Here is a 15,462-nt window from a genome sequence, read left to right as displayed (position 1 = left end):
CCTGATTTTGCAATCAAAGAAGTCTATGAATTCTTTCGCAGAGCTCCTTAGGGCTTTGAAATATGCCAGTCTACTTGAGTTGATTTAGATAAAGCTTTCTTAGAAGCAAAAGGATAGACTAGGTAACTTCAAGGAAAGGTCTGAATTCTGTAATTTATGGATTCTATATTTTTCAAAAAATGCAGAAAACTTCAGGTGGGTTCAGGAAGAGCCTTCAAAGGTGATCAAAGAACTTAAAAATAGGACCAGTGAGGAAAGTTTAAAAAATTTGAAATTACTTTGCCTGAATAAAGGAAGTCCAGGAAATGATTGAAGAGCTTTGTTATTAGAAGATAGCTGTTACAGTATTCACAGGTTAGTCAGGAACTGTCTTATCTTTGTTACTGAGGACATAGAAGAAATAGGCTGAAGTTCCAGTATTGGAGATGACCGTTACATATAAAGATCTTCCAGACTATGAAACTTGTTAGACACGAGCATGAATTATCAAGGGAAGCTGAGGAAATCTCCTTTGAGCCTATCTTAAAAATAGTGCAAGTAATCATTCAATGAGGAGAGGACAGTTTTTTTCAGCAAATGGCGTTGAGGAAACTGGAGATCCACTTGCAGTGAAATGAGACCCTTTACGTCATACACCAAAATTAATTAAAAATGGATCAAAGACCTAAACATAACAGCCAAAACTATAAATTTCTTGGAAGAAAGCTTAGGGGAAAAGCTTCATAGCATTAGATTTGGCAGTTCTTTTTTGGATGTAACACAAAAAGCATAAGCAAGAAAAGATAGGTTGGACTTTATCAAAATTAAAAACTTTAGTGCATCAGAAGACTCTGAACAGAGTGAAAAGAGAACCTATGGAATGGGAAAAAATATTTGAAAATTATGTATGGAATTGGTTCTTGAATTAACCATTTTTAGTTGTACAGTTCGTTGACATTAAGTACATTCGCATTGGTGTGCTCCCATCACTATTACTATCATCCGTCTCTGAAATTTTTTTCACCTTCCTTATCTAAAATTCTATGCTCGTTAAACCCCAGCAGCATTCCCCACCCCTCCCCCCACCACACTCCTGGCAACCGCCATTCAGCTTTCTGTCTGTGAATTTGACTACTCTAGGCCCAGAGTCGGACACGACTGACGTGACTTAGCAGCAGCAGCAGGCACCTTAGGTAGAAGCATTCAGTGTTTGTCCTTTTGAATCTGGCTTACTTCACTTAACATGCTGTCCCCAAGTTTCATCCATTTTGTAGCATGTGTCAGAATGGCTTTCCTTTTTTTGGCTGAATAAAATGCCATCACATGTATGGAACAAACTGTAACCACATTTTATTTATCCATCCATTTGTTGATAGATATTTGGGTTGCTTTCACCTTTTGCCTACTGTGAATTATGTTACAATGAACATGGGTCCACAAATACCAGCTTGAGTCAGCATTTTCAATTATTTTGGGTATATATTTAGAAGTAGAATTGCTGGATCATATGGTACTTCTATATTTAACTTTTTGAGAAATTACTATACTGTTTTCTTTAGTAACTATACTATTTTACATTCCCACTAGCAGTACACAAGGATTCCAGTTTCTCCACATGCTCTCCAACACTTGTTATTGTCTGTGTTTTTGATAATGGTCATCCTAATGGATATACAGATGTATCTTTCAGAGTGATGTTTGATTTTTCTGGTTAACTAGTTGCCTGTATGCTGTTAATTCAGAATGATTAGCCAACCAATTCTTGAAGTTTGGTGTAGAGCAAAGTGTGGTAGTGTGGCTGCTTTATCTTTGGGCTATTTAGTAAACTATTTTTAAAAGCTTGAACACCATCCTAATTAAAGCTATATGTCTTAGTTGCACTTACAGTCTTTAATTCTCTTCAGTGTAAAAATAAGTACACGTAACACTGTTCCTACAACTTTATTCATAATATTGAAAATTGAAAACAGTTCAGATGTTCAAACATTATGATTTGCATGTATGTAAATACACACACACAATAATATGCAGTTTTACTTACCGCTATGGAATGGTATGATCACATTGTTGAATTTAAAGTCACGTTACAGAACACCAAATATAGTGTGCTCTCATTTATTTAAAATACATTTTGAGTCTATATTATATATATAAATATTTGTATAAATAAATATTTGGAAAAACATTCACCTAAGTGTTAATAGGGCTTCTCTTTTAAATGGTGGAGTCTTGGGGTATTTTTACCTTCTTTCTAATTTTTGTGTAAGTGAATTTTTTTCCTGAGCATATATCGTTTTCCAAAAAAAAAATAAAGCTATTTACTGTCCCAAATTCATAATAAAACAAGCAGGAAATACATGCTAGTATTTCATTAAAAGGTGTAACATCTGGTTTCCTAGGAGAAGATATTTCAGGAGAATACTTCATGATGAGAGAGCTATCCTTGAGTGGTGTCTCATACAGAGTATTTTTATATAAATATCCATTGCAGAGATTGTGTATAATTCAACTTCACCTTCCCCTAGATGTACTTTCAAAGGGAAATTGTGGTAAGAAAATGCTATCATATATGAATATCATTGCTAAAATATTAAGTGGTCTTAACCCTGGTTTACTCTGAAAACCTAGGAATGGAAAAACTGTCAAATCTGATCACGGTTTCTTTTCTTGGGTTTCAGGAACCAATAAAGTCACGTGCTCCACAGCTTCATTTAGAGTACAGGTTTTATAAGCAGCTCGGCAGTGCAGGTAAGTCAGTATTTTATCCATTTATTTAGTATATAGCTTAGCTGGAAGCCCTAAAATATGTACATTTTCTTGTCTATCCTTTTTGCCAAACCATATGTCTCCCCCGCTTACTGGATAGGTGAATACACATAGTCAACTGAAAAGCGGCTTACTCTGTGGCATATGGAAGGGCAGTTGAGTTGATTGGGGGTCTGTGATGCCGTGACTGCCCACAAACCAACCTCTGAATGCTTTCATCTGCCTGAATTACACATGGTATGAAGTTTTGCTTTTTGGTAGTTTATCCATTCCCTTTTCTTTTCCTCTGTGTATACAGAAAGAAAGGAAGAGGTATTGGTAATTTTAGAACCGCTTTCACCACATTGAGACTACAAATCCATCTTAAAGACATATGCTAAAATATATCTTCTGAAATACCTTAACAGTCTCACTTTATCTATTGTTCTCACCAATTTGGAAGACCTATCTATATGATTGTAATAATCCTTTGAGGATTTTAAGAAATTAAGTTTATAATTTTTAAAGACATCCTTGTGTTTTACCTAAAATCTCAAATTTCCGAAATACCTTACTGGCTTCCAGAAGAATATACTGACTAAGCAAATGTTACCAACCCTAAGGAGGTTGAACCCACAGGATACGTATTGCAGAAGATGAACTTCTTTAGTGCTAGTTTCATTATTTGACATTAACAGACATTCCTCTGCTTTATGCTTCTTCAGTGTGACAGTTGTGTATTTGTGTGTATGTGTGAATGACTGAAACTTTCAAGTGCCATTACTGAAGGTACTATTGAAGGAATATTGAATTTCATTTCCTAAAATATATAGACTTATATAAGAGCCACTGGGTATTATTCAAGTCATCTTATATACCCTGACCATGGCAATAATCAGCCATGGTCATAACCTTGGGAGGCCAGGATGAACATTTGTCTTTCTTTGCGCCTAACATGAGTTCCTGCAGACAGCTCAAAGGCATTCATCTCAACTGTACCTGCCGCCCCGCCACTGCTCACCTGCACGTCTTCTTTTAAGTACATGTCTTCAATTCCTTCAGTTTTTGCTTTGTGTGATTTACGGACACTTCACTGTCTTTGCTCCCATAGCAAGTATGAGTGTACACATGTACACACTCCTAGTTTTATGATGTTCCTCTTAAATGAGCCTCATGAAACAGCACCAGTAACTGTGGATTTGGAGGCAGTGGGATTATTTATTTTTCTTGATCTGGACATAGTACTTCTATTAATTTAGATTAGCTATTTTAACAGCCATTTTACATGGTTGACTTTTATACATTTATGGAGTTCTACTCAGTTGAAACCTTTACATCTTTTTTATATAAACCACCATCAACCAAGGCTTTCTGCATTTTTCTGATTATATAACTGATTTTGATCACCCAAAACTTTCAAGGGTCATCTTGTTTTATCCCATTATTACTAAGTACTAGGATACTTTTCAATCCTGATTGTTACTGATGATTACGTATTGACTGTTCTTTAAATCATAGCTGCATATCCCCCTGCCCCTGCCCCCCTCCTTAATACTACTGTAAGCTCCTTGAGAATAGGCTTGTGTCCACTTTACCCTGCTCTCCCAAATGTGTCTCATAGTTCTTTCATAGTTCTTTCACCAAATAGGAAGCTGGAATGTATTTTGGTGACAGAACACCTAACATAGTTCTTTCACCAAATAGGAAGCTGGGATGTGTTTTGGTGACAGAAAGAAGTTGAGAAGATTTTAAAAGCATGTGTTGTAGATTTTTGCCAAGTTATTGAGAAAAATATTCTCTGAGGATGGCCAAAAAAAAGGAAATTTATTTATTTATGATAGGTAAGAAATAGATTTATTTAGAGAGGTACACATTCCATAGACAGAATGCGTTCCATCTCAAAAGGCAAGACTAGTCCTGAAAGAAACTTTCCACAGAGTATGGGCAATCTCAGAAGGTGAGAGGCCAGAAAATTTATTTTGCAAGTAGATCAGTTGACAAAATAGATAAGATTTTACTATGTCTCCCTGTAAGTGTGAGCATGAACACTAGAGCTTGTTCCTGATTTACAGGCATGAGTGTTTCTCTTCCTATTTTTCTAGAGTGAAGTTCCCAGCTGTAAATGTGACTCATGACTCATTGGTAGTTAATCTTTGAGCAGCTAGAGCACATATGTCACTCTCTCCAGAACCAAGGTGATATTGTGGCCTTGTTAACAAACAACCTTTCATGCCCAAAGCACATGAACCAAAATAATTCAGTCATTGTTTTTACTCACTGGTGCTTTATCTTTCATTATTCAATGCAGTACGTAGATGCAAAATATTGGTTATCATGACGAGGAATACTTTAAAAAGGAAAAGCCTGTTGTGACTTAGGTTTGTTCAAGGAATTAATTGGTGCTTACAAAATGGATGCAGTTTGGGGATAGAAATGAGTGATTATGAATTTAATGAATATCCATATAGCTATTAGAGCTTGAGACTTTAAACTCCTAAAATAAGAACTTTTGTGTTGGCTTGAGAATATGACCATTTTTGTCCTTAAGTACCCAAATCTTATTCATTAACTTGGTTTTTGACCTTCACATTGCCTCGACTGAATGATCTGGAAATTCATACCATTTCTCTTCACTTGTATAGATAGAACAAAAATGGTAGCACTGGATGATTGTGAACATGGTTTAAAGTGAAATTCTTCCTGATTGTCCCTTCTTTTCCTTGTTTGATCCCTTAGGTTTTTCCCTTCCATACCATTCTGTTCTTTAGTGAACAGTCCACACTTCAAGCTTTGTTTATTGATTGTAACTTTGCCATGAAGAGTTTCAGAACTTGATGATTTACTGTGAAGGTTGATACCTCTAAGATAATCAGGGAAGAAAGAGGGCCTTGAAACTGAGAATGAGGATTTTGGTCTTCCTGAAAGCTATCATTTTTATCTTTTTATCATTTATTGTAGAAACCAAATTATGAAATATTAAAGGATATTTTAAAAGGAAATGATGGTCCATCTCCTTACACCCTAACTCAACCACATTTCACTTGACTATTTCTCTCTTTTTCATATGCAGAGATAAGTCATAATCAATCTCAGTTCACGTGCAATTGCATGTCTTCATTTACTGAACATTGTGACATTTGTCTTGATGCCACATTAGATAGATATTCCTGATCATTGTATAACATCCTATCAGCTTCATAGAACATAATTTAGGCATCCATTTTGTGTTGCCAGACATTTATAGCTTGTTTTTATTTGAAGAAAGCATTTCCCCTGTTGATTTCTGATTGAGTATATAACTCAGAACTTTTCATATGTTCTGCCATTTATTCCCCATATGATAGTTTTTCTCAAATGTTTAAAAATCTATTAGATGATAGATTAAATTTATTCCAAAGGATTCCAGAGCAAAAATTACAGAAAGAAATTTCAGTAAGAGAAATTTGACTTTATGTAACAATTAAAACAGTGTGAAAGTAATCTAAATGTCATCAGTATGGATCTGGATAAATAAATAATGATATATTTATATCATGGAGTTAACTATTAGAAAGAAAGTGATACTGTGTACTAACATGGAAAGATGCCCCAATATATTTTTTTTAAGTATAAGAAGCTTTGTAAAATAGTATAATATGATTATATCTCTGTAGTACAAGAAAAACATACACAGGTATGTCATATGAGCACAGAAAATATCTAAATGACTATTGTTGTTGTTATTCAGTAGCTAAGTCATGTCCAACTCTGTGCGACCCCATGGACTGCAGCATGCCAGGCTTCCGTGTCCTTGACTATCTCCCAGAGTTGTTCAAATTCATGTCCGCTGAATCAGTGATGCTGCCAACCATCTCATACTCTGCTGCCCTCTTCTCCTTTTGCCTTCAATCTTTTCCAGCATGAGGGTCTTTTCCAGTGAGTCAGCTCTTCACATCAGGTGGCCAAAGTATTGGAACTTCTGCTTCAGCATCAGTCCTTCCAATGAATATTCAGGGTTGATTTCCTTTAAGATTGATTGGTTTGATCTCCTTGCAGTCCAAGGAACTCTCGAGTCTTCTCCAGCACCACAATTCAGTATATGTGCTGCCAAAACGAGCACTCCTGCACCACAATTCAAAAGCATCAATTCTTTGGCACTCAACCTTCTTTATGGTCCAACTCTCACATCTGTACATGACTACTGGAAAAACCATAGCTTTGACTATACGACCTTTGTTGGCAAAGTGTTGTCTCTGCTTTCCTGTCTCTTAATGGGAGGGCAGTTTTCAGGCAGAAGTTGAACAGTTAATACATTCTGGATGTTATAAAGGAGATTTGTGCACTGGATAGAAAATTAGAATATATGACTTTTTAAGACCTATTTGCACACTGAAATTGTATTAAAAACTCTCAAAGACCATGTTACCATGCCGATATTTATAGTTGGTATCTTACTCAGTTTCTGAAGTTAATTACATCAAAAATATAACCCTGGCAAAGTGGACACCCAGTAGTCAGAATCGAAATGGAAATATTATCTACTATTTTCACATACTTGGATGTGCAGGGGTGGGATAGATTTTTATTTGCAAATTATGGTTTAATTATTAAACCTGATAATGCTGGAGAATTTCCAAAAATATTACATACAAAGAAAAACTATTTTAAACATGTGAAACTATATGTTACACAATATTTCCAACTCTGAAACTATATGTAATAATTATGAAACATTATTCTTTGCTGTTGGAACATCAAAGTTTTAGGTTTTCTCCTGTGACTAAACCAAGTACCATCTTCAGTTTTTGTTTTATTTTTGCTTTTTTCTTTCTTAAATCGCTGTTTTGGTTTTTCACAGTACAAAGGACTTTGGAATTGAGCACAATATGCTTTCTTTTCACATGTACTTTCTATAGATTGTTCTGAGTACACAAGATTAGAAATGAAGGACTTAAAGGTTGACTCTGGATTCCCTGGGACTTGCTTGCCCTCCTGGTGGCTTGAGTATTTGTTTAGTATAGTGTGCCAGGTTCACAAGAAAGAATAGCAGTATTTAATCATGATAATTAAAGACTGTAAGCCTTGCATTTATCAGATGAAAGCACCCAGTGAGCTGTAATCATCTTTCTTATTTTCTTACCATTTTCCTCAGCGATCAGTGTTGGGCTAATTGTATTATAGTCACCATGGGTAAGTTCCAAACTTATTTTCCTGTTATGGGGATGCTTTTAGGTTTCCCTGTGTTCTTCGTACCTTTTACTTAGGAGAGTATATACATTGTCAGTTTTTAAATTTCCCAACCCACAAATGTTTCATCCAGTACACCTACACTTTTGCTTGTATCCTGACACACAGGAACAGGACTTGGTGTATAGTATGTTTGGGGCAGGGACAGGCAGAACCAGTGGTCTCCACCGAGAGGAGGCCTAAACATAGAGGGACAGTATGAGCATGAAATTTCATAGCTAGATAGGGGCTGCTCACATAATAGGGGCCAGTGTATGTTTGGTAAATAACAAAAAATGAACAAACCATAACCAAGGGTGCAGCTAAAGTGGCAGGAGAGAGGGAAGAAGGGAGAGGGAATGAGGCAGCGAGAGCAGGAGCAAATGAAAGAAGATGGAGGAGAGGTGGGCAGTCGGATGCAAGAGCGCAGGGCTCCGGATCCAGAAATAAGAGCATGAGTGATGAAATCCGTGGAGGCCTCTGGCTTAGCCAGAGGGGCAAAGAGTTCCCTTCTGTCACTGTTCTCAGAGCTGTTTCTCAGGAACAGTGGTTTTGCCCAGTAGGTTTGGCATTTTTAGTCACAAGCATTAGGGTAGGTTATGGTAAATTCCCATCACTTCACTAGGCATTTGGAAAGGCCTAACTTATAATATAGGCTTCCCTGGTGGCTCAGATGGTAAAGAATCTGCCCACAATGCAGGAGACCTAGGTTTGATCCCTGGGTCGGGAAGACCCCGTGGAGAACAGAATGGCTACCCAGTTCAGTATTCTTGCCTAGAGAATTCCCTGGACAGAGCCTGGTGGGCCGCGGTCCATGGGGTCTCAAAATATGAGGCGTCCCAGGTGGCTCAGTGGTAAAGAATCTGCCTGCCACTGCAAGAGCCGTAGGAGACACAAGTTCTATCCCTGGGTCAGGAAGATCTCCTGGACGAGGAAACACCCACCCACTCCAGTATTCTTGCCTGAAAAATGCTATGGACAGAGGAGCCTGTCGGCTGCAGTGCACGGGGTCCACAAGGAGTTGGGCACCACCTAGCAACTAAGCACAGCAGCTTATGAAGAGATAACAGTCATCTGTTCGCTACTGGAGCCTTCTTAATTGTGTTGCTGCTGCTGCTGCTAAGTCGCTTCAGTCGTGTCCCACTCTGTGCGACCCCATAGACAGCAGCCCACCAGGCTCCCCGTCCCTGGGATTCTCCAGGCAAGAACACGGGAGTGGGTTGCCATTTCCTTCTCCAGTGCATGAAAGTGAAAAGTGAAAGTGAAGTCGCTCAGTCGCGTCCGACTCCTAGCGACCCCACGGACTGCAGCCTACCAGGCTCCTCCATCCATGGGATTTTCCAGGCAAGAGTACTGGAGTGGGGTGCCATTGCCTTCTCCCTTAATTGTGTTAAGAGATCCTAAGTGTAGTAGAGCCACTGATCTTGCTCTGGTTAAACTTTTAATTCCACCCAGCAACCTACCTGGGAAAAATTCTCAAGGGCTGTAGGAAGAAATATCATATCAGAGCTGATCTAAGCCTGAGCTGCCTTGCCCTGGCTTTCCAGCAGCTATTCTAATCTGCTAATGACTGTTCTGCTTTGGCTTTCTTGTAAAAGAGATGCTGATCCTCAAATTAAAGACAACAAGAGAGAATTCCCTGGCAGTGCAGTGGTTAGGATTGTGCACTTCCACTGCAGAGGGGCACAGATTCGATCCCTGGTCAGGGAACTCTCACTGGCTGCGCAGCAAGGCAGGGAAGCAAATAAATAAATTTTAAAAATAAAAAAGACATTAAGATACTTATTGAAATTTCACAGTGTAACAAATGATAAAGCCTAGGCAAAATCTTGTTGGGAAGAGAATGCAAATGCCCACTAGGTACTTTATATGGTTGTTTCATTTTTCCCATTTTGAGCACAAGGAAGGTTGGTATCTTACTTACCGAGGAGCACAGAGTAGAAAAACCTAAGCTAGGAATGTGTTTATCTCATGTTTTGGTACAAATTTTTGTCTTCTGTGTATACTGAGCAGATGCCTGGCACCTTATGCGGATTATCCCTCGCCTAATTGTAATAAACTAGTGAAAGATAGCTGTAAAATTGTCCATTGAAGCAAAGCCCTGGGACTTGCCTCCAGTGAAAGAGTAGGATTTCCTGTTTCATGTGGCGCCCCCTAATTTCATGCCTTTGTTACTTATGAAATCTTTTATAGTCTTGGGTAATCTATGTTTTGAAACATTTCTTTCCAAAGTAAATTAATCATATGTGTTGAATACCTTCTGCATGTGTGCAACCGAAGCTCTCAGAGCTACTCCATGCAAGCCATTTTTTCACCCACAGAAATCTTTATGCTATGACTAAAGTATTCATATTCTGTTAACCTGTATGGGCAAAGAATCTGAAAAAGAATGAATATATGTATATGTATAACTGAATCACTGTGCTGTACACCTAAAATTAACATTGTAAATCAACTGTTTGTCAATAAATTTTTTTAAAAAAAGTATTCATACGACTGATTGGGCTTTGCAGTTTTGAAGTTTCTGGGAGGGAATGGTTTTATATGTCATCAAAAAAGATTGGAGGAAAGGGGGCTTCTGTAGTGGCTCAGTGGTAAAAAAAAAAAAAAATCCACCTGCCAGTGTAGGAGATACGGGTTCGATCCCTGGTCTGGGAAGATCCTACATGCCGCAGATCAGCTAAGCATGTGCACCACGGCTGCTGAGCCTGTGCTCTAGAGCCCGTGAACCTAGAGTCACCCCGGTGAGAAGCCCATGTGCTGCAGCTAGAGTGTAACCCCTGCTCCCTGCAGGTAGAGGAAGTCTGCACAGCATCGAAGACCCAACACAACCAAAAATAAATAGGTAAATCAATTACTTTTTTAAAAGGACAAGGGGTACTGGTTGGTCCCAGAAGAGAAACTCTGAATCCAGGCAGTTGTTACATTAACAGGAATTTGGTTTTACTTCACCAGAGGAATAAAGCATAGATCTGAAGAAAATCATGAGAAAGCACGAGACTGGCAACCCCCTCCTATAGTGTGGTGAAGTTCCTTAGGAGTACATTGTAAACAGGCTGGGCAAACACAAGAAGCAGTACACAGGAAAATTAAAAAATAAGATCATCTGAAGAGAGGCTGGAAAGATGGTAATTTTACTGAAATAGAAGTAGATCACATAACAAGAGTAGTTACGTGCAAGTAACAATGTCAACTTAGATGTTCAATAGCTAGGAGTGCTTTAAGGAATTGAGAAGAAGTGTTTTGGTCCCCAGTTGGCCAGAAAGTTTTCATAACAAGAGGAAAAAGGATGAAATGGTGAACTTGGTAAAAGAAAGTGAAATCTGGATTATTTCTTGCCATGTATGTTTTTCAAAAGTCTGCCAGAGATACCATGGAGAGAGGAGACATACACCACTAAATTCAGGGAAAACGAATCTTAAATGGGATAAATGGACAGTCTTGAAATTACATCTTGAAGACTGAAGATTTAGACACTTGCCCTCTCTAATTATAGGAGTGGAGACAGCCAATGGGAGCAAGGAGAAATTTAGCCTAAATTTTCTCACTGTTTTTCTGTGAATTATTGTTAACCACGTGCCCCTGCTATGCCTCAGTTTCCCTATTCATGCACCAGGGGGAACCTCCTCTCTCTTAATGGAGTTTGCAGACCTTCTAGAGTTGAATGAGGTAATGTTTGTAAAGGCCTTGAATCCTTAAGGGAAAAGTGCTATATAAACACAAGGCAGTATTGTTTTACGTTGAAACTGAAGATCTAACTTTCCTGTAGAAATATCCTATTTACATTTCTCATAGCTTTGAAAGATATCAGAACAAAGAGTTAACAGTTTCATTTCTGAATAATTTTTGATGGATTCTCAAACAATAGTAAATATTTCCCAGTCCTTTCTCTGACGTCATAGAGCAGAATTCCACTGTGGTGAACCCACGACAGCTGTGATCTTGAGGGAGATGTTTGTCTGTTTCAGAGGAGCTGACTATGGTTGGGTAGAAATAACAGTTAAGAGCCTGCTTGGTGAAATGAACACTTTTGCTTCTACAACTCCCCAGCCTTTCATGCCAGTTGAGGGGAACGCTTGACCACAGCTATCTTTTACTACTTGGGAAAGAAGATCAGGAAAAACAAATTCAAATGGTCAGTACCTACTTTTGTTTGGTAAAACAGAATTGAAACCATTATGCAAAGATCAAGCCAAGGGATTCATTTGTATTTGGTCCTTAGCATAACTGGATTCATCTATGAATTCTCAAAGGAAGTGGTCTTACTAGTGATGAACTACTGAACATCACAAGGTTTATTACAGTGGACTGTGGGAATGTTAGTGAATGTCGTTGCCCCCCAAAGTGAAAGATACAAATGGTTGGCCTATATCCTGCCTCCAGTGTGGAAGGTGAGATTTCTTAGGAAGCCAGATGGTATAAAGGAACAAATAGTAAATGTTTTAGGCTTTGTGACAAGTACAGTCTCTCTTGTTAACGATCTTCAGCTTTTGTTGTCCTTGTAGTGCAAACATAGCCAAAAACAATTTGTAAGCAAATAAGCTATATTCCAATAAAGGTTTATTCTTGGACACTAATTTGAATTGTATGTAATTTGCACTTATGAAGATGTCTTCTTTAAATTTTTTTCAAGCATTTAAAAATATAGAAACCATTCTTAGTTCTCTAATCATGCAAAAATAGATGGGCCAGATTTGACCTAAAGGCTATAGTTTGTTGATCTGTGCTCTCACATGCAGTGACCACAACTGTTTATTTCTAATCACTCAGTTCAATTTGTGTAACACAGGAATTACTTCAGGGAGTACTTCTTTATTCTTTGTATACATGCCACACATGAAGCTCTGGAATGAGAGAACTTAGAGAACGTATCCCTTACGCTGTGGACTTTTCAAAGTATAATATGCTGCTAGATTGTGGACCTTTTCTGCCCACATACTGAAGTATAGTTGATTTACAATGTTGTGTTAGTTTCTGCTATACAGCAGGGTGATTCAGTTGTACTTTCTTTTTCATATTCTTTTCCATTATGGCTTATCATGGGTTATTGAGTATAGTTCCCTGTGCTATCCTGTAGGACCCTTGTTGTTTATTCTGTATATTATAGTTTACAGCTGGTAATCCCACACTCCTGATCCATCCTCACCACATCCCCCTCACACAAGACAACCACTGGAATGTTCTCTGTGTCTGTGAGTCTATTTCTGTTTTGTAGATAAGTTACTTTGTGTCATAGTTTAACTTTCCCATATAAATGATGTGCTATGGTATTTATTGTCTTTCTCTTTCTGATTTATGTCACTTCGTAGCATAACCCCTAGGTCCATTCATTTTGCTCAGATGGCATTATTTTGTTCTTCTTTGTGGCTGAATAGTATTCCATTGTATTTATGTACCGCATCTTTATCCATTCACCTGTCAGTGGACATTTAGGTTGTTACCATGTCTTGATTATTGTAAACAGTGCTGCGGTGAACATTGGGGTGCATGTGTCTTTTCACATTATAGTTTTCTCTGGGTATATGCCGAGGAGTAGGATTGCTGGATCATATGGAAATAATTTTAGTTTTTTGAGCAACTTCCATGCTGTTTTCATAGTGACTGCAGCAATTTACATTCCCACCGACAATATAGGAGGGTTCCCTGGATTGTGAGCTTTTTTAAGGGCGAGAAGCATCTTTTATTCACTGTAGTATTATTTGCAAATAATTTCACCCAAAGAAGAGACTCAATACATGTCTGTTAAATTGATAAAATCTCAGTATATAAACTCTGAGCAGTATTTCCCTGGCAGTGAGATCACCAAGTTAAGTTGCAGCTCCTTTTACGTGTACTCTCCCTTTGAGGCTCTCAACTGCTTTATTTGCTTATGCTAGCAATTCTTGAGTAGTTGTATTAAGGAAGCAGAATAGAGATATGCATAAATAGTTCAAGATATCAGAACAAAGTCCACCAAACTTTTTTCTTCAAGGATTTGGTATATAGTCAGAGACATGTATGTCCACAATTAACTGAAAACTCAGAACTTCCAAGAACTGCCTGGCAAAAGTTTTAGAATTTAAGTTCTTTAAAGGTAGGGAGTGTGTGTGGTTATCATCAATATAATGGCTATATCATTGCACATCTTCATACATAAATGGCCAATCAGCAGTTGAGAATTATTTGGACTCAAATCACATTGAACCAGTTGTCATAACTTGTCAACTTTTTGCTTGGCTTCACTTTTAGCAGTTATAGTTCAGGAAGGATCTCTTACTCTGCTACCTGAAAAAGAGAGTAACTTTAAAGAAGGAATTTACAACTCTCTGTGTGCAGCTTGCCCAAAGGGAAAAAAAATTTTTTTATAAGTTATGGAGAAAACCAATATCACTGAAGGCTTGGAAAAATATGTAAAAGAGTTAATCTCTCTACTCAAAACACAACTACTATCCTCATGTTTACTTCCTTAGTCTTTCTATATATAAAAATTTTTTCATTAAAATTTTTCTAGTTTCAATTTAAGATGGCGATCTGTTTATCAAGTGGGAAGGAGAAAGTTTCAAACACTGCTGAGGTTCTTGTAGCATTATCATCCAGTATGGATTTGAGAGATAATGATTGGTTGTTAACCAGACTACTAGCTGTCACAGATCACACCTCACATCTATCTACTGATTTATAGGTATTTTATTTAATTTAAAGTACTAGAATTTCAAGTATGACAACTTTTCTAAGGAAACCAACTGTTGAACACAGTTTAGTCACATGTGAAGTTAGGAGCTAAAGTTAGCACACAGGTGAAAATCACATATAATCAAAGATAGCCTTGAAAAATCTCTTAAATTGCCCATGGAGTGTAGTTTAATTGGATTTGTATGTATAATCATGCTCAGTAAATATGTACTCCTTGAAAAAATGTGTACTGAATGGTATGAATCTGTAGTATATGCAGTGCTGCAGAGTTTATGTAATAAGGTATGCATATGCAAAATACTCTAGTTTTTTTTTTTAATTTCTTAAACTTTCTCTGGCCAAGTATATATCATTCAAGTAAGTGGACTTGGTGCTTACGCCATTCCACATCACACTCTTCCTTTTTGCTAATTTTTATGAAAGACTTGACCTAGTGCCTTGTTAGATGTTTACTTCTCTATTTTCTGTCTGTAAGCTCCCTGAGGAGAGAGTCTCTGTCTTACTTATCTTTCTTTTTTTCTTTCTCCCCTTAAGCATCTAGTGTTGTGTCTTGCACATAGCGTTTAGCAAGTGATGGTTAAAGAAGAGGAAGAGAAACATTTATATGCGTGTATTGGTAAACATCATTTGATTGCAAATAATAATCTGCAATTAGCTGTGATTCTAAACGAGGATTTGGGACATACACTATGTACCTGAGGAAGGAAATATACAGGTCTCACTAGGGATTGGAACAAAGCACTTAGAAAGCCTGTAGGAGCTGTTCAGTTCAGTTCAGTCACTCAGTCCTGTCTGACTCTTTGCAACCCCATGGACTGCAGCACGCCAGGCCTCCCTGTCCATCACCAGCTCCCGGAGTTT

The 15,462-nt window shown here is 37.8% G+C and overlaps 1 protein-coding gene across 5 annotated transcripts in view; it reads left to right on the top strand.

Annotated features, from left to right (window-relative positions):
- CSNK1G1 (casein kinase 1 gamma 1) overlaps positions 1–15,462 on the top strand; it is a 154,272-nt gene that overhangs the window by 75,207 nt on the left and 63,603 nt on the right. For all 5 annotated transcript variants that reach the window (XR_006343843.1, XM_043918914.1, XM_043918915.1 and 2 more), the window contains one exon: positions 2,658–2,727. Coding sequence is in view for 4 of the 5 variants with exons in the window: in XM_043918914.1 (XP_043774849.1) it covers positions 2,658–2,727 (70 nt within the window). In the remaining variant the exon portion in view is untranslated. The remainder of the gene's footprint in view (positions 1–2,657; positions 2,728–15,462) is intronic.

This window comes from Cervus elaphus, chromosome 12 (assembly GCF_910594005.1).
Source record: "Cervus elaphus chromosome 12, mCerEla1.1, whole genome shotgun sequence".
Classification (NCBI taxonomy): domain Eukaryota; kingdom Metazoa; phylum Chordata; class Mammalia; order Artiodactyla; family Cervidae; genus Cervus; species Cervus elaphus.
This window is presented reverse-complemented; position numbering and strand designations above follow the sequence as displayed.